The 24436-nt window shown below is 36.1% G+C and overlaps 2 protein-coding genes across 2 annotated transcripts in view; one reads left to right on the forward strand and one right to left on the reverse strand.

Annotated features, from left to right (window-relative positions):
• Positions 1 to 1694: 1694 nt before the first annotated feature.
• On the reverse strand, positions 1695 to 21151 carry LOC127862903 (uncharacterized oxidoreductase YjmC-like). The gene is made up of 10 exons (XM_052402176.1): positions 20879 to 21151; positions 16285 to 16473; positions 15340 to 15401; positions 14071 to 14124; positions 9936 to 10034; positions 9077 to 9142; positions 7989 to 8177; positions 6231 to 6326; positions 4232 to 4342; positions 1695 to 2990 (listed from the first exon to the last, which is right to left on the reverse strand). The coding sequence occupies exons 1-10, from the start codon at positions 21102 to 21104 to the stop codon at positions 2943 to 2945; spliced, it is 1140 nt and encodes a 379-aa protein (XP_052258136.1). The 5' UTR covers positions 21105 to 21151; the 3' UTR covers positions 1695 to 2942.
• Positions 21152 to 21174: 23 nt separating this feature from the next.
• Positions 21175 to 24436, forward strand: part of LOC127862900 (actin-binding protein IPP-like) — a 35148-nt gene continuing 31886 nt past the window's right edge. The window contains exon 1 of the mRNA XM_052402174.1: positions 21175 to 21280. The gene's annotated coding sequence lies outside the window, so the exon portion shown is untranslated. The remainder of the gene's footprint in view (positions 21281 to 24436) is intronic.

Here is a 24436-nt window from a genome sequence, read left to right on the forward strand (position 1 = left end):
AAAAAAGGCTATCAATTTTGTGGTCAATAGGTCAAGGGGTACGGTAAAGCAGCAACCTTTGACTAACAATCATGCAAATTGGGTTCTTGGGCTATAAAGGAAGAAGCCTTTCAATTTTCAGGTCAAAGGTCATGGTAACATAGGACATCAAAACAGTTTGTGCAGAATATCTAGAGATGGCTTTACCCTAGGATCATATAAAACAAGGGCTGTTTGTAAAACATGCATGCCCCCCATATGGGCTCTCCGTTGTAGTGACAGCCATTGTGTGAATATGTTTTTTGTCACTGTGACCTTGACCTAGTGACCTGAAAATCAATAGGGGTAATCTGCCAGTCATGATCAATGTACCTATGAAGTTTCATGATCCTAGCCAAAAGCATTCTTGAGTTATCATCCGGAAACCATTTTACTATTTTGGGTCACCGTGACCTTTGACCTAGTGTCCTGAAAATCAATATAGGTCATCTGTGAGTCATGATCAATCTACCTATCGAGTTTCATGATCCTAGGAATAAGCGTTCTTCAGTTATCATCCGGAAACCATTTTACTATTTCGGGTCACCGTGAACTTGACCTTTGACCTAGTGACCTCAAAATCGATAGGGGTCATCTGCGAGTCATGATTAATGTACCTATGAAGTTTCATGATCTTAGGCATAAGCGTTCTTGAGTTATCATCCGGAAACAATTTTACTATTTCTGGTCACCATGACCTTGACCTTTGACCTAGTGACCTCAAAATCAATAGGGGTCATCTGCGAGTCATGAGCAATGTACCTATGAAGTTTCATGATGGTAGCCATTAGCGTTCTTGAGTTATCGTCTGGAAACCATTTTACTATTTCGGGTCATCGTGACCTTGACCTTTAACCTAGTGACCTGAAAATCAATAGGGGTCATCTGCAAGTCATGATCAATGTACCTATGAAGTTTCATGATCCTAGGCATAAGCGTTCTTGAGTAATCATCCGGAAACCATTTTACTATTTCGGGTCACCGTTACCTTGACCTAGTGACCTGAAAATCAATAGTGGTCATCTGCCAGCCATTATCAATCTACCTACGAAGTTTCTTGATCCTAGGCATAAGCGTTCTTAAGTTATCATCCGGAAACCATTTTACTATTTCAGGTCACTGTGACCTTGACCTAGTGACCTGAAAATCATTAGGGGTCATCTGGGAATCGTGATCAATCTACCTATCAAGTTTCATGATCCTAGGCCTAAGCGTTCTTGAGTTATCATCCGGAAACCATTTTACTATTTCGGGTCACTGTGACCTTGACCTAGTGACCTCAAAATCAATAGGGGTCATCTGCGAGTCATGATCAATATACCTATGAAGTTTCATGATCCTAGCCCCAAGCGTTCTTGAGTTATCATCCGGAAACCACCTGGTGGACGGACAGACCGACAGACAGACCGACATGTGCAAAGCAATATACCCCCTCTTCTTCGAAGGGGGGAATAATTACTGTTTCTTAGGAATGAAAGTCGACCTCTATTGATTACCGAAACAGCAGGTCAAAGTGCATGTGCGTGCAAACTTACCAATTGCTAATATCACACTTTGTGGCACATAAAGCAGCATTTTTGAGAATCTAAAAAGTATGCAACTAAAATTCCAGGATCTATAAAGTATTAATCAGACAAAAGTTTGTTCTTTGAACCAATATTTAGAACAATCATAAATTATCATTCAAACATTTATTTTATTATAATACTACACAACAGCTTATGACATTTCTCAGGTGAAACTATTTTTCGAACATGTAATAATAGTGTATTATAATAAGTTGAAACATATTGCACTTAACCGAAATTTTTAATATGATTGTATAAAATCAAGTGAACATAGCACAGTATAATAGATGATAATTACTAATCTTAACTACAAAATCCAACAGTAAATGATAATGGCACTTATTAAGTCTTAGATCACTCACATCTAGTTGTGGATATGTCTCCAATACAATTCTAAATGAAGCATTGTGGAGCATAGGCAATGTTGCAGTCACAAAATGAACACAAACATTCAAATTCAGAGTTACTGAATAAAAAAATACTTTCAGTTAAGTTTGATTTATGTGCAAGTTTATTGTAAGATGACTTCAGCTGCAATTTTTGTATGTTTGCACACATTAAAACTCGTGTTCTGTTTGTTACATAGACAAACCAATAAAAATGTGACCTATTTTGTCCACAAATTTTACAATGTTTTCTAGACATGTGTAATTGTTAAGAAATCATACACACAATATATGTGTTTTATTAAGAAGCATGAAGTTGTATCAAGATATATTGTCATTGTAATAATATAACATTTAGCATAAAATATTTTTAATTTGAAGCAACATGGCAAATAAAGCCCAAACATTACCAGAACATAATGCTTAAGTTAGAATGCACTGCACTTAACATTACAATGTTGTTGTAACTAAAAGTTTTGATCACCTTTTATTACACCAGAATAATGAACTGTTTCGAATACATTTAAATGCCTAATATAAAAAAAACACTTTAAACATACATGTGTTAATAAAATAATAAAAATACTTAAAAGTATTCTTGTATTAATACTGTTCAATTTGTATAACATTATTTTTTATGAAAAACAACAAAAACTTTAAACCACATAACATTATAAGCATGAAGTCCATCAAAAAATCCATATCAACAACCTGTCATTAATAAGGTTAAACTTAACAAACACAAAACAAACATCATTCCGAGGAGTTAGCATACATTCATCTTTGTTTAATGATACTTGTGGCATACAGTAAAATAGAAATAGTTATAACTGTAGCAAAATTATATCATACCAGAAACCAACACAAAATAAGTGAGAGTCATTCAACTTGCATTCACATCAGGAGCTGTCTTTGGTATTGTAAATATTTTGTTTGGTCCATCAAAATTCTGGATACATCAGAATGGTTATTAACATTTCTTCATTGGTTTTACACCAAGCTTCTCTGCAAGTTCATCCTATAAAATTAAAAAATATATATTTTGAGATTGAAAAATAACATTATCCAATATTTATATTTATGCTTTCGAGGAGACTGAGCCAACCAGAAAATTGAGCCAATCGTGTTTAAGCCTACAACAGTCGACTGCATATGGTTTTAGTTATAATTTGATAACCAATAAAAACAAATAATTGAATTTAAATTTGAAATGCAGTTAATGCACGATTAAATCATTCACATTTAAGATCTCTATGATTTTAAGTTGAACGATATTTTCAATTTGTTCCATAATCAACATGATATTTCCACAATTCTAATCTGAAAGAGGAGGGTCACCAAAGTTGCATTTAAATCTGCCTTGCTTTTCAGGAAAAGTTACTAGAAGAAAGGCAGAAAACATGGTATCCTAAAAGCTCCCATAAGCACTATTGGCTAATGCAAATATGTGTTAGAAAATGGCCGCCTAGGTACAGCGTACTCAATCTGTCTCTGTTACAAAATGGCTGCCTATTTACAGCGTACTCTATCTGTCTCTGTTACAAAATGGCCGCCTACTTACAGCGTACTCAATCTGTCTGTTACAAAATGTCTTCTTACTTACAGCGTACTCAATCTGTCTCTGTTACAAAATGGCTGCCTACTTACAGCGTATTCAATCTGTTTCTGTTACAAAATGGCTGCCTACTTACAACGTACTCGATCTGTCTCTGTTACAAAATGGCTGCCTACTTACAGTATACTCAATCTGTCTCTGTTTCAAAATGGCTGCCTACTTACAGCATACTCAATATGTCTCTGTTACAAAATGGCTGCCTACTTACAGCGTACTCAATCTGTCTGTTACAAAATGGCTGCCTACTTACAGCATACTCAATCTGTCTCTGTTTCAAAATGGCTGCCTACTTACAGCATACTCAATATGTCTCTGTTACAAAATGCCTGCCTACTTACAGCGTACTCAATCTGTCTGTTACAAAATGGCTGCCTACTTACAACGTACTCGATCTGTCTCTGTTACAAAATGCCTGCCTACTTACAGCGTATTCAATCTGTTTCTGTTACAAAATGGCTGCCTACTTACAACGTACTCGATCTGTCTCTGTTACAAAATGGCTGCCTACTTACAGTATACTCAATCTGTCTCTGTTTCAAAATGGCTGCCTACTTACAGCATACTCAATATGTCTCTGTTACAAAATGGCTGCCTACTTACAGCGTACTCTATCTGTCTCTGTTACAAAATGGCCGCCTACTTACAGCGTACTCGATCTGTCTCTGATGGTATGGTATGCCTCCTCGGATGTCACACATGGACATGTGCTGTCTCTCTGGATCACCTGCTACCAGCACCTCTTCTTCATCATCAGCCTGTGGAAATAGATGAGCCACACTCAGTGTAAATGGGGCTTAATGCATGGAGCATATAACCTCATTTTCTAGAGCTAGGCTCACTTGCATGATATGCTAACATGAAAATATACACTTGTACCGTATTTACCCATGGTCAGAAACTAAAATTTTGGCCATGGTTACCACCATCATTCTTTCAATACTTACTGTTCAGAGGACAAGTAAGATTTGTCAGAAAATCTAGGGGCCCACCACAAATGTTAGTGGCAGTTGGCCCTTGCTAATTTCCAATTCTGTTTAACCAAATGTATTGTTTAGGGCATTTCATAACTGTCACCAATAGAGGGCATAATAATTTAACAGCGAAAGAAGTGGAGTGTGTGCACGTCAAAGCTTAATTTCAATTTACTGCACAATAAATATTCTAGAAAACAAACCTTTGCTATGTAAATTACTTAAACTTCTCTGCTAGCTTTGAAAAAATAACATTTAACTAATTTTAAAACAGTATTCTTAAATTATTACTAATATTTGATAATCCAAAAAGTCTTTAATTAATTTGTGACTAAAGCTTGTCACAGTACGCCACATGTTGTAATATCTAGCAAGTTTTAACAAAGAAACAAGAGCTGTCACCATAGGATAACATATGCCCCCTAAAACTGCTTTGATAGAAGTTATGAGCATTTTTCGAAACCTAAACGCAGATTTTGAAACCTTATCACGGACCCTAAGGTCAAGGTTAAAGGGGTCAAAATTTGTGTGTATGGAAAGGCCTTGTCCATATACACATGCATACCAAATATGTAGAGACATAGAAGTTATGAGCATTTTTTTAAACCTAAACGCAAAGTGTGACAGAAAGACGAACAGACAGACAGTCAGTGCGATTACTATATGCCCTCCTTCAGGGACATAAAATGGATCCTGGGCATCTTATTTGTACTCCAGGAGCATCATTTGAACACAGTTTGTACAGAACAAAAATACAATGTTCCTGGTACTTACAAAATTATAAACCATTGGGCTTTGTGGTATCAGAGAAAAAGATTTTGAAAGTTATTTGGCCAATTTTGACCCCATACCAAGATTTGAAGAAGGGCAATATAAAAAGGTCCACGCTCTATGAAAAGGGGGTTTCCTGCATGCGCATATAGTGTTGTCCCAGATTAGCCTGTGCAGTCTGCACAGGCTAATCAGGGTCGACACTTTACGCCTAAACTTAATTTTTGCTAAAAAGATACTTTCTTGACTAAAAATATCATAAAAGCAGAAGGTGTCGTCCCTGATTAGCCTGTGCATTCTGCACAGGCTTATCTGGGATGACACTTTATTCACATGCATTAAATACATTTTTCACAGACCAAGGCCAAAATGTTACATACCACATATGACACATCTGCTCATTACAGAATTTATAATTTTGAATACTAGTATTTAGCCTATAGTAAAATGTTTCAGAAATTCATAGTTAAAACCTGGGCATACCTTTGTATCTTTTAATGACCAACAAATGCACAGCTTTATATCATAAAGAACAATCCTAGCAAAAACTTTGCAAAAATGTGCAAATACAGACGGACACTCAGACAGACCAACAACAGACAGGCAGTTGGGCACACAAATGGATACACAGATTGTGTAAGAGACAGTCATCCATGGATATCTAGCAAACTACTTTGTATTAGGGTTTATAATGATCTGGACATGGGGAAACAAAATGTCAATTAAAAAAATACACAAGTCTCTGGAAAAATGGTGTTTAAATCATGTGCACAGTGTTGTCCCAGATAGGCTTGTACAGTCAGCAGAGGTGGACTGAGGTGTGTCGTCCCTGACTGCACAGGCTAATCTGGAACGACACTTTTACACATGCATTTACCCACTTTCTCCATTTGTCGCATACATTTTCAAGCCGTCGGCAGCTGTTCATAAGATCGTCCAGTCTGTCTGAGAAACCAGGCCCAAAGGCTTCCGGGTCCACAGCAATAAAACACTGGCCCTGAAAACATGGGCAACACCGGATGAATCATGTGAAGTAAATCACTGCAAACTAAGTAAAACTCTGCAAGGGAACATATCGCATATTTTAATAAGAAGGCCAAATTGTGAATGTAAATTGTAATGTTCAAATATGTTAAAATAAAAATGATACATGTCTTTATATATTTTCCTTTGGATAATAAATTATTTATTATTATTACAAGAGGCACCCAGATTATAGTTAAAACAATTAATGACCCAAAATAAGAATTGCAGCATAACTTTGATTGAAGCAAGCATTCAATATGAAATTCATTACATGCATAAAAAATCCTACACCTTTTTGTTAACAATTTAAAATTCTTGTTAATAATATTTTTGTCCAGTTTTCTCCACTCATCCTTAAGAGTTTTAAGACCTATAACAGAGTTAAAATTGCGCATCTGTAGACCACATTATAGGATTCTAGATGTACCAAAGTCCATTTGAGCAGCAACCGAGATTTCCAAATACATTGCAATGGTAGTTAACGATCTTTTTCTCTGTCTTGAGAAACTGGAGGGTTTGTTAAGGTGTGTGACTTGAGGCTCGCCATCCCGATGGAACACCATCAACTTACAACCTCCTGGAAACAGTTTCGAACTTCATTTTGAAGAAACCTCTTTAATACCTTATTGACATAGAACTTGCTATTAACTTAAGATTCATTGTTGACAATGCGAATCTGTCTTTTTCATCTATACAAGACACCAGCCCATGCCATGAAACCCTTGGCAAAAGAGTCCTGCTAAATGAACTTTAGTTTTTTGCTAACTGTCTTTTGTGTTTTCTCATCTAGCAATCTTTATATTGCAGGTCCAACCTACCTGAATCGATAATTTTATCATCAGAATTTATTAAGTTCATCCATTTTCTACCTCTTAACTTTCATGTATAACAGCCAATATAGCCCTCATTTTCTCAATTTGCGCTATTTTTAGCTGATGAACTACGATCTTTTTTTTAAAGTTTAGCTTCCAATATTTCGGTAAAAATGTAACATACATTCACTTTAGTGATGCCTCAAGGAAATCGATTTTCCAATTCCTATTCTTTTGAACTTATTTTGAAATTTCCCACACATGTGTTTAGTCTTCAAAAGTCCAACAACCCCTTCCACTTAGCCCCTTATAGTTTGACGCATTATGCTAAAAATGATGAATGGCTAAAAATGAAGACTGGCAATATTGAAACATCAAGATTATGATGTACATGATAGAGTAAAAGCTATGAACAAAATTATTTTTTCAAGCAGTACTGTCTAAACGTGTATACAGATTGTGTAAAAATTAAAATCTGGGCGCCTCTCTTATAACACTTCAGGTTTAGAGTCAATTGCTTGAGAAATGTTTTCTCCATAAACATCTAACATTTAATATGGCAGCCATGCCCATGGCAAAGTGAAGGGCCCATCACTCATGAATAATCGGATCAATACAAATTTAGTCTTGCACATCTATACTTCATACTAATGACATATGCCAAGTGTCAAATGAAACGCTTTAAAAATATAAACGTAGTTTGCTAACCATGCTTATAATAATTTAAACTGACAACACAGCTTACAAATAAACCAACAGACACTCTGATAAAATCCGACTTCATATGTGAGCTAAAACTCATACACTTGTAAAAGACTTACCAAGTTAGCCACCCTGTCCGTGGTTTTCCACTTGCGTATGTTAGGTCCGTAGGCAGCATTGCCCAGTATGCCACAGAATATCTCCACCATCATGGCCAGCCCGTAGCCCTTGTAGCCGCTGGTCTCCTCAGCCCCACCTAGGGGCATCAGGCCCCCACCATTCAGCACGGGCTTGGGCTCATCGCTCATCTGGGGAATATATGAGTCGCACTCTTGAAAAACTGGGCGTAATGCATGTGCGTAAAGTGTCGTCCCAGATTAGTCGGTGCAGTCCGCACAGGCCAATCAGGGACAACACTTTATGCTTTTATGGTATTTTTTGTTTAAAGGAAATCTCTTCTACATGAAAATCCAGTTAAGGCGGAAAGTGTCGTCAAAACACGACGCATATAGTTGTTAGATGTGATTGTATTTTGCTTAGACACAATATGAGCCTCTGTCTGAAAAAAACTGGGCTTATTGCAGTTGCTTAATTAACCCTGTCACACTTAGATACGTATTTTCACGCATGTGAAGTCCCTTAGTAAGTTAAATTTAATGAAATATCTTACGTACTAGATTCAAGAATTTAAGGCTTCATCTCCAAACCTTAGATACTGATGAGCAGCAAACAGCATAAAACCTGAACAAGCTCATCTGGTTTTATGCTGGTTGCAAAAGCCATTTTCAGTTTGCTTTTATGGGGGAAGGGGTTTAAGTGTTGTCCCAGATTAGCCTGTGCAGTCCACAGGATAATCTAGGATGACACTTTACGCACATGCATTAAGCTCCGTTTTTTCAAAGTGCGACTCATAGCCATTACATACAGCATAAGTGACATATCAAGTCTACAAGGTAAAAGATGCCAAAGAGCAAAAAAAGGAGATAATTTTGAAGAATTCGGAGAAATACCTTACAAGTTCATGCTTATAATTCAAATGTTTACGCATGGAATATTTAGGCTCATACAAGAATATAAATAAATTTGTAAATGCATAAAAATTTGTTTTTAAGCTCTGTCATATGTAAATTCCTTATTTACAATTTTACTTTATAATTGTAATATTTGAACTTCCAACCGAACCAAAAAACTTTTCCTTTTGCATTACCTTTCCCTGACTGTCTACACCCCATCCCAGAGGTATCCTTATATTTTTTCTATCATGCAGCTCTATCTGAAACAAAATTCAATAAAAACAATTTAATCCTTTACCACTTAGATACGTATTTTGGTGCTTGTGTAGTCCCTTAGAAAGTTAAATTCAATTAAAGACCTTTATCACAAAATTCAAGTTACAAAGGCTTCATTTACAACCCATAGATACTGATGAGCAGCAAACAGCATAAAACCTGAACAAACTGCGAGTTACTCGCAGGCTGTTCTGGTTTTATGATGTTTGCACATCAAGATGCATAGATCTGTGAACCTACAAATCAAATACATTGACATTCACTTTTGAAGATTTATAATGATTATAGAATATATGAAAGGATAATTGTACACATGAAGGAATCATTGTATGCTTGAAGGAATCATTGTATGCATGAAGGAATTATTGTAAACATGAACACAAATTATTGCAGACATGAAATGATCATTGGACACAAGAATGGATCATGGTACACATGAAAGGAAAATGGTTCACATCAAGGGGTCATTAATCTACTTTAGGACATAAACCCTTTACCACTTTGATACATATTTTCATGCATTTGTGGTCCCTTAGAAAGTTATATTTAATTTAAGACCTTTCTTACTAGATTCAAGTTTTTAAGGCGTTCTCTCCAAACCTTAGATACTGATGAGCAGCAAACAGCATAAAACCTAAACAGACTACGAGTTACTTGCAGGCTGTTCTGGTTTTATGCTGTTTGCACATATGATATATATATATATATATATATATATATATAGACATTTTTACTTTGCTTCTATGTGGAAAAGGGTTCAAGTCCAGGGCTGGTTACCTTTCCCAAGGCACATGTAGAGGTGGCCATGTCAAGCACAAAACTGTCACCCTTCTTTCCAGGGGCTGCCAAACTTATTGGGTTGGTACCTAAAACAGCCTAAACAAAGCAAGCAATACATTGCTGTTACTATATGTGAGCAAACAGTGGTAGATTGGAATAATTACATGATTAAATTGAGCAACGCTCTGGGACGGGGCTTAACCCTTTCAGTGCGGGAACCGAATTTTCATGGACTTTGCAAACAGTTTGGATCCAGATGAGACGCCACAGAACGTGGCGTCTCATCAGGATCCAAACTGTTTGCTATTTTGATAGTATTCTGTGAAAAAAATCGAAGAAAATGCTAATTTTAGAAATTCAGCAGACAACATTTTAGCAGATGACAAATTTCCCAGCATGCAAAGGGTTAATAGACTTGTGTCAAGTGTCATCACAGATTAGCCTGTGCAGTATCAGGGACGATATGCTTTTAGGCCTTGACTAGATTTTCATTTAGAAAAGACTTACTTTGAACGAAAAATTCCATAAAAGCAGACAATGTCGTCACTCATTAGCCTTTGAGGACTCCATAGGCTCATCTGAGACTACACTTTGCCGAATGAATCAAGCCCTGTTTTTTAAGAGCCTGCCTCATTTACTTTAAGTTTGTATCATTGATAATTCAAATCATGTCCTGAATTAAAATTAACTTGGATCCTATTTATCTCAGATAAAAAATATCTTAGACACAATATACATGGTAGAGTATTTGGTGGGTGTGTGGCTGTTGTTACTGGTGTTTCACATCTGTAATGGAATACACTGAGCTTTTGTAGCATCACAACACAGCTTTACAACAAACCTAATTTTTTTACATAGTAACAAAAGATGTTGAAGATGTTGAAGATGCTGAATCTGTAAAAGAACTTGCTTTGCTAAACAAGCCATACTTTTCAAAGACTTATATTGAACATTACTATTTATACAAGGTTTGAGTAATCTTAAAAGTTATGAGTATTTTTAATGCCTATAATAATCTGGCTGTCAAACATATGTTTGTTTGCTAACTCTTTCAGTGCGGGAACCGAATTTTGAAGGCCTTTGCAAACAGTTTGGATCCAGATGAGACGCCACAGAACGTGGCGTCTCATCAGGATCCAAACTGTTTGCTATTCTGATAGTATTCTTTGAAAAAAGAATCTAAGAAATGCTAATTTTAGAAATTTAGCAGACAACATTTTAGCAGACGACAAATTTCCCAGCATGCAAAGGGCTTATATGTGGATCAGTACAGGAGTCTCTAGAGCACATTTACAATTACAGAAATGTTTCTTCTTATACCCTTAACCACTTAAAAACTTATGTTTACGCATTTGTTGTCCCTCAAAAAGTTAAATTTGATTTAAGACCTTAATTACTAAATTCAAGTTTTAAAGGCTGCATTTCCAACCCTTAGCTACTGATGAGCAGCAAACAGCATAAAACCTGAACAGACTTCAAGTTGCTTGCAGGCTGTTCTGGTTGTATGCTGTTTGCACATAGCCATTTTCATTTTGCTTCTGAGAGGGAAAGGTTTAAAAAATAAAATTGCCAATATTGCCAGTAGGGATTTCACTTCTTTTGTGGGTTCAGAAGCAATGCCAAAATGATTTTTTGAAACAAGAGATATCAACAAATTAAAAAAATAAATATCCACCATCTTTAAATTAACTACATTTTACAACAAGAGATGTGTTTGTCAGAAACACAATGCCCCTTAATGCGCCACTTTTTTTTTTGACCTTTGACCTTGAAGGCTGACCTTAACCTTTCACCACTCCAAATGTGTAGCTCCATGAGATACACACAGTGTTAGTCACTAACTATTCTGAGTAAGAAGTTCTTTGGACTCCTTTCTTCAGAAATTAAGGAGTCCGATCAAACTTCATGTAGTCCAAAACTTATGACACTTTTTATATACCGTATTTTGGGGGGGCAATAACACATGTTAACCATAAATTGATAAATTGTCTTTCATGTTTGGTTTCAGATCAAAGTTCTTAGAGACTTCTTTTCTATATGTGTTGTCATTTGATATTTTAGATTGCAAAATTATTTAACAAATGCCATTTATATTTAAGTTAATATTGTAAGTTTAAAAAATATCATTTTTAATAATGCATTTATATATATGCTTGCTTGTTGATCTTCGGGATTGGTCGTTACAGCTTTACACATTCTCCCCATAATTTTAAACATAATAAAACAAAGCCAACAATGACATTATCGATTGCTAGTGGAATTGAGTTATTTACGCATAACTGATTCACAGTCGTTCCCATCTTCAGTGCATTGTGACCGTAAAATGTTCATTGTGTAAACAATTTCGGGTATTGTGATAATTTTACACTGTTTAGCGAAAGCTATTTTTTACGCGAAAGTATCTGAGAAAAAAACAACGACCAAGATTGGGTTGATTCAGAGTTCGAGAGTTTCCACTATCACTACTCGCAAGCACTGCGACAAGAAACCAAAGTATAAAAATATTTTGTCGTTGTGTTTGAGCAGAATGATGAGTGGCATATTTTTCGGATGTTCAAAAGTGCAGACATTCTGACCTCGCGAATCAAGATTTTGTTTATAATTCAAGTTTTCCCTAAATATATATAATTAAACAAGTAACGCATAGGGTGGGGTCAATTATAACCCAAGAGGGATGATTTTAACATAGTTGTTACAGGACCGTTCGATGTTAAACAGAAACTTATCCCTGCCCTAACAATTTTTAAATCCTTAAGTCTTTATACATTTCTTCATCATCGAGGTGGCCAGTTTTACCCAAGGGACGATATTTAAAGAAAACTTGGTAGAGGACCAAAATAAAATGATATATGCCTAAAACCAAACCTCTTGGCTTTGCGGTTTTAGGAGAGATATTTTTAAAGTGTTTGCTCCAAACATATAAAGCAAGAAACCCTCAGGAAGGGGCCACTTTTCAACACAGGGGATTTTTTTTTTTTTTTAATTTTAAACTTAGGACGAGCCGAACGATCAACAAAAATGACCTCTATAAAATCCCTTCCTAAACTACTTTCACCTTAAGTCGTCTTTTGGAACGGACTGAAGCAAAACTTCAAATTCATTTGAAATATCATGAGCACAATTTGATTTCTAGATAGTTCACAAAGTTTCATAACACCCACATAAGGAAAATGTCTTAGCCCACTGGCACTCATATTTTTTCAGTAGACCTGAACCGTTTTCAAACTAAGCAGATATACCATAAGAAAAAGCGATCTGATCAAGTTTCATGAGAATTTGGGTAAACATGTAACTTCTGAAAAGTTCAGAAACTTTTTATTTAATTTGACAAAGCAACCTAGTTTATGAACGCAGTTTTGTAATTTACCCAATTGTCATTTAGACTGATTTCTTACAATGTTTCGTGTATATTGCAAATAAATATATTCTCTATAGTGTTAACAAAGTACATTTTGACAACGGACAATGCTTCCTACATTACTTAGTTTTGATTGAACACTTCTCACTAATAATAGACCAGCTGTCTATAATCTTCCTTGTTAAGAAGAACTCTTACAGCTCTCAAGCAGTGGTTGAAGTGTCATGACTTGGTATTAAAAATTTCCTTCTGCAGTATGTAGAGGGTGGGTGAATATTAAAATATTAAATTATTACAATTGAAATGTGACAATAAACAATTGAAACTGAAAGTTTTTATAGACAGTCATGGACAATTACTACCCGTATTCTGAGTAAAATGTTTTTTGTGCAGACATTCTGATTTTGCGAAATGAATAAACAAACAAAGTTTGTTTTTTTATAATTCACAGATGATTTTAAAGGAGTCCGATGGACTTCCTTTACACAAAAAACAAGGAGTCCAAGTCTCGTTTTCCACGAGTCTCGGACTACCGGATTCCCGTTAGTGTCGAACACTGTACACATGCATGCCAAATATCAAGTTGCTATCTTCAATATTGAAAAAAGTTATGACCAAGGTTACAGTTTTGAGACAGACACACAAACACACACACACACATGCACATAAAATGACAAACAGACAGGCAAAAAACAATATACCCCCCCCCCGATCATTCGATCCGGGGGCATAAAAATATACTAGTTCATGTCTATTGATATGTCAAACACTCACCTCCTTTGCTCGTGTTGGAACAACTAAAGGTGAGGTATTGGTGAAGGACATGCCCTGAAATGTAATATTAATATTAAGTGCATTATCAGTATGTTATCACCCTGAACGCATATTCAAAAGCATATTTGTATATATGATAGGAGAATATGAAGAGTAGTGAAACAAGATGATCATTCTGAATAAGTTTTTCCTAGATTGAAGAATAAATGTGGCTTCTCAAGTGGTAAAAGGGTTTTCTAAGATATTAGGTAGTGACCTAGTATTTTATACTTACCGGTAACCCAGATTAGAAAAGGACTTGATATTGTCAAGAGAAACATTTTGACATAGTTTCATTGAGATTGAGTAAAAAATGAGGCTCCAAGAGTGGTTACACTATTTTGTTTAAGATATGATCAAGTGTCCTAGCTTCATTAAGATTGAGTCTTCAAGGGTGGTAAAACTATTTTGTTTAGATTTTGTCAGTTTTAACATTTTGACCAAGTTTCATCAATATGGAGTCAAAAATATCCTGGCAAAACTGTCACTTCTACAGTGATTGAAGGCTCACAATTAACAATGCACAAGGGACACAAAACTTATCTCATTGAGCTTAAAACTAAAGAAAATAAAAACTTACATTAAATTGTATGCATCATTAATTGTAACTAATAAAATGCTTTGGGAACATCTGTTAAATTGAATTATTAACTTCCTTATTTCAGTTTTGAATAATAATGTACTTACCATGTCATAACAACTGATGTCAGACTTAAAGAATGAAACCATTATTTCAGTTTTGAATAATAATGTACTTACCATGTCATAACAACTGATGTCAGACTTAAAGACTGAAACCAATCACTAATTTAAATTTCTCAAATTTTCTTACACTTAGCCTGTTTAGTTTGTTATTTTATCAATCCATTTAATGACTTAAAATCTTAAGAGTTTGTACAAATTTTGAAGATAATTTTCAGTTGTGGTGAGCTTATGCTAATCCCAACAGACATGAGAATATTTTGGAACATTTTGGAAAAATTGGACATAGAGTGTTAGTCCAATTCTATGGTATGATTAGAAAAAAATACATTGTATAATTGACAATTGATTGCATTGGTTTTTTTTATAATAGGAATTTTCAGTATTTTACATTCACAAGAAGTAAACATGGAATATTATATTCAATTTATCAAAACATGTTTTACAGTAGTTACAGTAGTTCCAATTCAAGTAATATTAAGTATTCATGGCATATTATGTGTTTTCAAGATAAAGATAAATGTTTACCAGCAGTCCTTCATCAGAAGCAAGCATGGAATAGTATCCTGCTATTCCATAATGATTGGAACCTAAATGACACATAAACAGAATGCTATAATAGCTGATAAAAAATCTTGAATAAGTATGTAAGTCTGTTTAAAATGAAAATAACCATGCATTGAAACAAAGTAATCTGTTGAAAGCAATATGCCATAAAAAAATATCAATGATTTTTTCTTTATAATATACAGCTTGTGTCTTTTGGATTGGGAAAAAAGCACAATATACCACGAAAATGGGAAAAATTGAACATCATTCAGGGCCCTCAATCTGTCAAATCCACGGCCGAAATTCGGCCGCATTCCCCCCCTAAAAAGTATACTTTTTTCCCCTTTTTGGGGGAAAAATTCCCCCTAAAAAAAAAACATTTTTTTTTTTTTTTTATAGATAGATGTCTCATGATTACTATATCTCAATTCTATTTTAATTTAATCTTGTCAAACATACTAAATTATGAAATAAGCAATGAATATAGTTCAAACATGTACAAATGTAATAATTAGAGAGTAAGTTAAAAATCCCCCAAAAAGGGAAACGCCGCGAAAATTCCCCCTGCTATGGGTAGCGACCTGCTTCCCCTAAAATGGATTGAGGGCCCTGTCATTAATATGATTATAAATAACAGCATTCCAATTGTTTACAAGTGTATGTTTTGAAAATTTTGGTCAGATTATTTGGAAAAATGTTCCTTTTTGCCATTGGAAAAGAGCCTGTGAAAGGCAGAAATGTTTGGCAAAAAAAAATCACTGAATGTTGAATCCATTTTCTTTATTCCAAGAACAAATCAAGGAAAACAATAGTCCAATTATACCGGAACATGGTAAAATGTGCACAACACACTTTGTACTCAATGTACAAAATTGCAACACCAAGAACAATGATCAGTTTTTACTATTTATTAAATTCTCTTACTATTTGCAACCACCCATCCTACACCGGTCTCCTTTGCCTTCTTTATTGCCAGCTTCATGCAGAAGTTTCCTACCACTGGACCCAGCACATTGTTACCACACACCATTGCAGTAGACACTGTCTCCTTCTCTATTGAAGGTTCATCTTTACTCACCGTGATCCCTGTTCTGATGTCATTTACATACAGATCTACAAACAGAAAGAATGAAACATAGTGAGCTTTAATATATTTGACTACAATATATTCAACAATATTTCCAATATACAAAGGTCTATAAATAAATATGGACTGGCTAAATGACAATTTGATAGTGAATGCCTGCTTTCGAGCTAGAAGGTCAAATGCTGCATGGTGATTGAATGTACGAAAATTTAGGAGTTTACTTGTTTAAAAAACTTAATTCATATCAACATGAGTGCATTTGATAGTTAATTAACACCTGACAAGTGGGCCGAAAGTCAATGTGATGGCATGTTGTTTTGACCATCAGCCAAGCACTGAATTGAAACTGAATCTAAGCGGCCTACAACAGAGTGAACAATAATTGTTCTAAAACAATTTTTTTAAATTTCAATAAAAAAAAGGTGGACTTTTCTTGTCAAGTGAATGGCGTTGTTAACCAATTGAATCACTCAGAAAACAGTGCAATGATTAACTTTAAGTCTTTGAGGGAATATGTCTGGAGTGGTGCTTGTCCACGAGGGTGTATGTACAGGAAAGCATAAATACGATGTGGTGTATTTTCTGAGACGGCATGTGTACAGAGTATTGAATGTCGACACTGCATTTGTCAAGGTCCTGTGTACTCCTTTATATATGAGATTGATTTTAATCGACAATCAATTGATTATGTCTAATTATTTGGACTAGCTAGGTCCTGTCAAGTCATGCAGATAAAGCACATGATAAAACAACAAAGGTGAATGTCATGAGAACCTAACCATCTTCAAGCAAATATCTGACTGTGACATATAAGGGCACTAAGGTTATCAGTGCAGATGAAGCGGTAAGCAGTGCAGAGACAGATGCTGGTGTAAGTAAAGTTAGTGCTAAGAAAATCTTAGGAAAATCTGATGAGCAGGTAATGAATTCAATTCAAGAAAGAATTGATAGAAAAAACAATATAGCGTTTTATAACATACCTGAAGGATCCGGCAATATCAAAAATGAAAAAATCGAACATGATAAACACAAGCTCAGACAAATTGCAATGGAAATGGGTGTCATGATTCTTGCTGAAAACATTTTGGTTGTTCGGCGCATAGGTAAAACTGGTTTAAGGAGAAAAATTCGTGGTGAAGATGTTGAAGTCCCAAGAATTCTAGTCGCAACTTTCACCGAAAACATTATTAAAGCCACGATTATGAAAAACTGTTATAAACTTTAATTTTCAGAAGTAGCATATATTAAGAAAGTTGGTGTGAAACATGACATGAGTTTCGAGGAACGAAAAAAGGAAAAAGAACTGAGAAAAGAAGCGAAGGATAAAACCGAGTCAGAAAAAGATCCACATTTTCGGTATCTGGTCAGAGGCCCTTAGTGGGACAGAAAAATTGTAAGGGTAAAGTCATTCAAGGCCAAAGGGATGGAGGCGAACGAGCCCATACTAGGCTCTCCAACGCTCAGCCCAGGTTAGTAAATGAAAACAGTGACCAGTGTAGAAATGTTTTTAACAATGTAGATAGTTTCCCAGTTTTGTTCACAAATGTAGATACGTTCACAAATGATAAGTTTTATGAACTGAAAATGAAGTTAATAGAAATGTAAGAAAAGCCTAAAATAATTGCATTACAAGAGGTAAAAGCTAAAAACTTCAGATATGAAAGACTGATTGCAGAGTATAACCTGGACGGGTATGAAACTGTGTATAAAAACCTTAGTAAAGACTCTGAGGAATGAGGTCTACTGATTTATGTCAATCAAGAATTGAAATTCACCCAGGTATCATTTAAGACAGTCTACAATAAATATCTAAGTGTTGAAATAAGCCTGAATAAATGTGACAAGTTACTCTTCACATCAGTATATCGTAGCCCTAGCATGAACACAGAAGAATGTCAAAAGCTTTGTAGTTTGATCAATGAAATCACCGCTATGAAATACACACACTTTGTTACAGTAGGTGATCTGAACTTTGCAAATATCAACTGGGGTGATATGTCTACAGACAGGGGACCAGGTGACTTCAGTTTTGAATTTGTGGAGTGCATCAGAGACAGCTTCTGGTATCAACACGTACATGAGCCAACACGTGGAAGGGGAGACGCAGATCCATCACTTCTAGACGTTATATTCAGCAATGAGGAAGGAATGATAAATAGTGTAAGCATTGAAAACCCACTAGGGAAGAGTGACCACTCTGTTATAACATTTAACTTTAGCGGTTATTCTCAAAATCATCATGCAAAAGAGAGACTTAACTTTGCAAAAGCCGATTTTGACTGAATGAAAGAGACACTTAGCATAGATTGGGAAAGTGCCATGATAAATAAAAAATTAGATGAAAAATGGAAATTTTTCACAGAGAAAGTAAATGAGGCTATCCAAAAGCATATACCAAGAAAAAAGTCAAGTGCTAACAAACCAAGTAAGAAACATGGAATACAATTATCGAAAAAGTTAAATGAGAAGAAAAGAAAGATTATGGAATAGGTATAGAAATACTGGAGATGAAAGAGCTTTTGAACAGTACAAGGGAGTAAGAAATCAAGTTAGAAAATTAACAAGACAATCAGTAAAAAAGTATGAAGAAGATATAGCTTTGTCGACTAATGATAATCCAAAACGGTTTTGGGCCTACGTGAAATCAAAATGACTCAGTCCACAATATCAGATTTATACAAAGATGACAAGAAAGAGTCATTAACTGAAACGGACTACGAAAAGGCAAATGTTCTCGGGGAATTCTTCTCGTCAGTATTCACGCAAGAACCCAATGATAAACTACCAGATATTCAGTTGAAAGATTGTCCAATTGAAGATGAGTTTGACATCACAGTTGAACTAGTAAAAAAGAAACTAGTTATCAATAAATCCCCAGAACCTGACCAGATTAGCCCAAGAATACTGAAAGAACTTAGCAGCACATTAGCATTACCAATCTGTATCATCTTTAGAAATAGCAAAGACACAAGTACCCTGCCTGATGAATGGAAAACTGCACACATAACTGCTATTTATAAAAAGGGAGATAAAAAAAGACGCTGGTAAGTATAGGCCAGTCAGCTTAACATGCATTCTGTGTAAACTGCTCGAAAAGATAGTGAGGGAGAAAATGGTAAAACATATGAAGAATCACAACATGTTTAGTGAAAATCAATTTGGTTTCATATCTGGTCGATCAACAGTTTTACAGTTACTAGCTGTGCTCGATAAATGGACAGAGATACTTGATCGCGGAGGCTCTATCAACGTGGCATACTGTGATTACATGAAAGCCTTCAATAAAGTTTCACACCGGCGTCTCGTGCACAAACTGAAGATATATCGCTTCGGAAATAAGTTTATAAACTGGATTGAAAACTTTCTCTCATACAGAAGACAAAAAGTCTTAGTTAATGGAAGTGAATCAAAGTGGCAACCAGTTACGAGCGGAATACCCCAGGGCTCAGTGCTCGGACCGATGCTCTTCGACATCACTGAAAACATAGAAAATGACAGCCAGCTGTATTTATATGCAGATGACACAAAAATATTCAGGGAAATTGCCTTGGAAAAAGACAAAGAAATGCTCCAGCAAGACATATTTAGCATGAGTAAAAGGTCTGACAAGTGGCTGCTCCGATTCCATCGAGACAAATGTAAAACAATGACTATAAGAAATAAGAAATTGGGCGAAAGAACATACAAACTAAGACCAGACTTGAAACCTATGGAAATAAGCCATGCAGAGAAAGATATAGGGTCACCATAGACGATAAGCTTACATTTGGACAACATTTAACTTAAAAAGTGAATAAGGCAAATTCAGTATTAGGTGCAATGAGAAGATCCTTTGAATACCTCGACATTCCAACATTCAAAAAGTTATATACTGCACTGATCAGACCTCACGTTGAATATGCCCATCCCATCTGGTGCCCCTACAAGAAAAAAGACATTATTACTGTTGAAAACATGCAGATAAGGGCTACTAGAATGATTCCTGGACTAAACAACCTATCATATGAAGAACGATTAAAGAAATTGAACATACCAACATTGAGTTACAGAAGAGTAAGAGGGGATATGATAGAAGTTTATAAACTACTGAATGGAAAATATTATTTTGATGAATAGGAATTGTTAAAACTGAATCAAGAAAGCGTAACTAGGGGAAACAATAAGAAATTATATAAGACAAGACCTCGTTTGGACATCAGAAAGTTCTCATTCAGCAAGCGAGTCGTTGACACCTGGAACTCGTTACCAAACAGCGTTATTACAGCTACATCTATAAAGTCATTTGAGGCAAGATAAATACTGGAAAAACCAGGAAATTGTTTACAACTTTGAAGCTAAAATCTCGACCGGAAGAGATAAAGAAAATGAAGAGCTTGAGTCAGAGGCTGAGGGCCTTCTTCAAGAACTCATCTAAGGTAATCTAAGGTATACCTAATCTGTTCATGCCATGACTATAATGGCCCCTGTAATCGGCTGTCATCAAATTGCTCGCCAGGCTCACAGCATGTGTCCGCTTTGTTCCGACTTTTGTCATGCAATCGATAATAAAACGCTCCACTTCTGCTTTCGGCACGGCGTCCCACCTGTCTGTGGGTATGAAATCAGACTGCTTACGCAATGACAACACCAAAACAGACTGCATTTTGCGCCTGAACATCTTCGTCAGCTGATGCCGAGCCACTTGTTTACATTAGGGTGTACTTTCGTTTCTCCACAAATGAAGAGTTGAAACTCATTTGAAAACTTCGGACTTATTTGTTCAGATCAATAATACCAAGGATGCCCGATTGAAAAAAATGTGACAAAACCGCTTGCACAACAACTATTTCACAGGTTAATTGTTATTTATCATGCCAATATATACACGCAACACATGATTATTCATTTCAATTTAATTAAAGTATATTTTATCAAATTAATAAAGACAGCTGAACTAGAAAAGTTAAAGCCACAACTGCCTTACACATGATGCCCCAGCTAGTGTATGTTACTTTATTGCGTCTTCTGAATGACAATGTTTATGTATTAACATAAATTCTCTGTATAACATCTACAGCAGTGTATTGAAACAACCACCTTGCTGATTGACTAGATCTATAGGCCGATTTCACTGACTTGTGTTCTTTGCAAAGTCATGGAACATATCGTCGCCTCAAACATCACCAAACACTTCCAGGTCAACAACATTCTTTTCCATCTCCAGCATGGCTTTAGGTCAAAACTGTCATGCAAGACACAGCTCATAGGACTTGTAGAGGACTTATCCAGGAACTTTATTCATGGTCAACAAACAGATCTAATACTCCTGGATTTCTCGAAAGCGTTCGACAAGGTCAATCACATGAAAATACTCTTCAAACTGCACCAACACGGCATCCAAGATAGCACATTACAATGGGTCAAATCTTTCCTTATAGGTCGACTTCAGTCTGTCTTGGTAAATGGTGACAATTCAGACGAGGTTCCAGTCACATCAGGTGTCCCCCAGGGCTCTGTTCTCGGCCCTCTCCTCTTCTTGCTCTACATAAACGATCTGCCAGAAAACATAGTGTCACAGGTCCGGTTATTTGCTGATGACACTGCTGTCTACATCACGGTCAACAATCCCACTGAACAAAATACCCTGCAAGAAGATCTAGATCGGCTACAAAAATGGGAACACTCTTGGGATATGGAATTTAATCCTTCCAAGTGTACGGTTATGAACATCACCAGGTCAAAACGTCCCTACAAATCCACTTACACACTCCACGGTCATACCCTTGAAACAGTTAGTGATGCTAAATACTTGGGTGTTAGCATCACATCTGACCTCAGCTGGAATAAACACATAAACCAGGTTACTGCAACAGCCAGTCAAACACTAAACTTCATCAAATGCAACATTCCCTTAAAACACCCACGCATTAGAGAATTTGCCTTCAAAACCCTGGTCCGCCCACAACTTATGTATAGTAGCTCATGATTACTCATATCACAACAGTGTCACACACATGCTAGACAAATTAGGGTGGCGTTCACTTGAGAACAGAAGGTATGACTCCCGGCTACTGATGTTCTATAAAATTGTCCACGGACTGGTTGCTGTACCAATGCCTCCCCACGTCACTCCTCCGACCCGGCTCACTAGACATTTGCACCCTCTTTCATTCAGACAAATCCCCACTCCAAGCAACTACCATAAATTCTCCTTCTATCCAGCCACTATTGTCCTATGGAACTCTCTACCAGCCAATATTGTACAGGCACCAACCCTGGACCAGTTTAGGCTGGGGGTGACCAAACTAGAACACAGTTTCTAAGCAGGCTGGCTGTTTTTAACCTTTTATCTGTATATTCCTTCTTTTAACTAACACTATCACCTTTGTTTCTATGTCTCACAAATACATTATGTATTACTTTTTATCTCCTATACACTTCTTCCTTAATTTCCTAGCACTGACACGCGCCTTCTTGTAATGCTAATTGTTGGCGACTAGCAGTATATATAGATAGATAGACGGTTAGAGCGTCTTACTACCACTCTGGAGGTCTCGGAATCAATCACCCGTTGGAGCTCAGGATTTTTCACTTTTATGGCAACAAGGCCAACGATTCAGAAAGTGGGTGTGAGCTGTTTAATGGTTTCTGGGTGTGCCATGCAGACGCAAGACATGCTGTAGCTGACGTGTTTGGCCTTGAAACATTAAGCGGGTGAAGAGTGTAGTGATATAAGGTCACTTCTAACAGTGGTGTAAAATAAGGTCACTTCCAACAGCCTTTATGTTGGGCTAGCTCTTTAGCGACGCAGTTAGAATGTCTGACTACCACTCTGGAGGTCGCGGGTTCTATCCCCTGTTGAAGCTCAGGATTTTTCACTTTAGTATGCCCCGGAGGAAAGGTTGCGCAATGCGAGTCTTGAGCCAGTGATCCCTGACCAGAGCACTTATCACGAGGGACGTTGTTCTAATTCAACACAGACTAATCTTGCCAAAAAATGGTTAATACAAGTTTATAAGGATAATTTGCTCTAATATTGCTCAAAGTTAAAAGGAGCTATGTATTGTCAACTGAAGATCTTAGGAAAAGATTAAGAACAAAATAGCATGGTGCTAAGTCCCCGCCCCCCCCCCCCCTCGCTCCTTCACCCACCTGCTTCTCTGGACTTCTTAGCACAGATTTGTTCAAGCGTATATAAAAAATATATATTACAATAGCAAATGAAAATATTATACTTAAATATCTCAAGTACATGAAGTGCTGGACTGAGTGATTCATTGGATTTGGCAATTTAAAAAAAATGCCTCCAGAATAGTCTGCTTTCAACCCTGACCCTTCTTAGCAGCACTCTGTACCGTATGTGATACCAGATCTTTCCCTAGATGTTACCATACATAATATACTACTGCTGTGATTAACTGTTTTTTACCCACTACATACAAGCGCTCCATTTATGTATTCCTCCATTCGCCAAATATAAATCAACTAGAGAGGAATATTGCGCATGATGCTGGACTCAAACCTATGACTGAGGCACTTGCATACCATTTTTTCATCTGAGCCAACCAAATGCCTGTTTCTTTTCAATACACACGACATAGAAATCAGAAATGAAGTTTGTATTTGTTGGGAACTTAAGAAGAGTGTAGTTTATTATTCAAATTGATGTATTTGCAATTAAATGGTTTTGGAATGGCTAGTTAAACCTTGAGGTGAATCCTGTGTAATAGAGTTTTGAATTGTATTGCCTCCACACAATCCGCATGTCCATCTGGAAGAACATGAAACCTTGACCAGTCTGCAAACACAAAATATGTTAACATTTTAAAATAGTTACCACAAATGATGTGCAATAAGAATATTATTTACTTAGCTCAAAGGTCAAGGTAACACTAAGAGGTAAAAGGTCAAATATTTAAATTAAAATGATTTTTTTTATTATTATTTCATTATTTTGTATGGAATATATGAATCATCTTGCCTCAAATTATAAAAATGTTCAGACAGCAT

The sequence above is a fragment of the Dreissena polymorpha genome, chromosome 16 (assembly GCF_020536995.1).
Source record: "Dreissena polymorpha isolate Duluth1 chromosome 16, UMN_Dpol_1.0, whole genome shotgun sequence".
Taxonomy (NCBI): Eukaryota; Metazoa; Mollusca; class Bivalvia; order Myida; family Dreissenidae; genus Dreissena; species Dreissena polymorpha.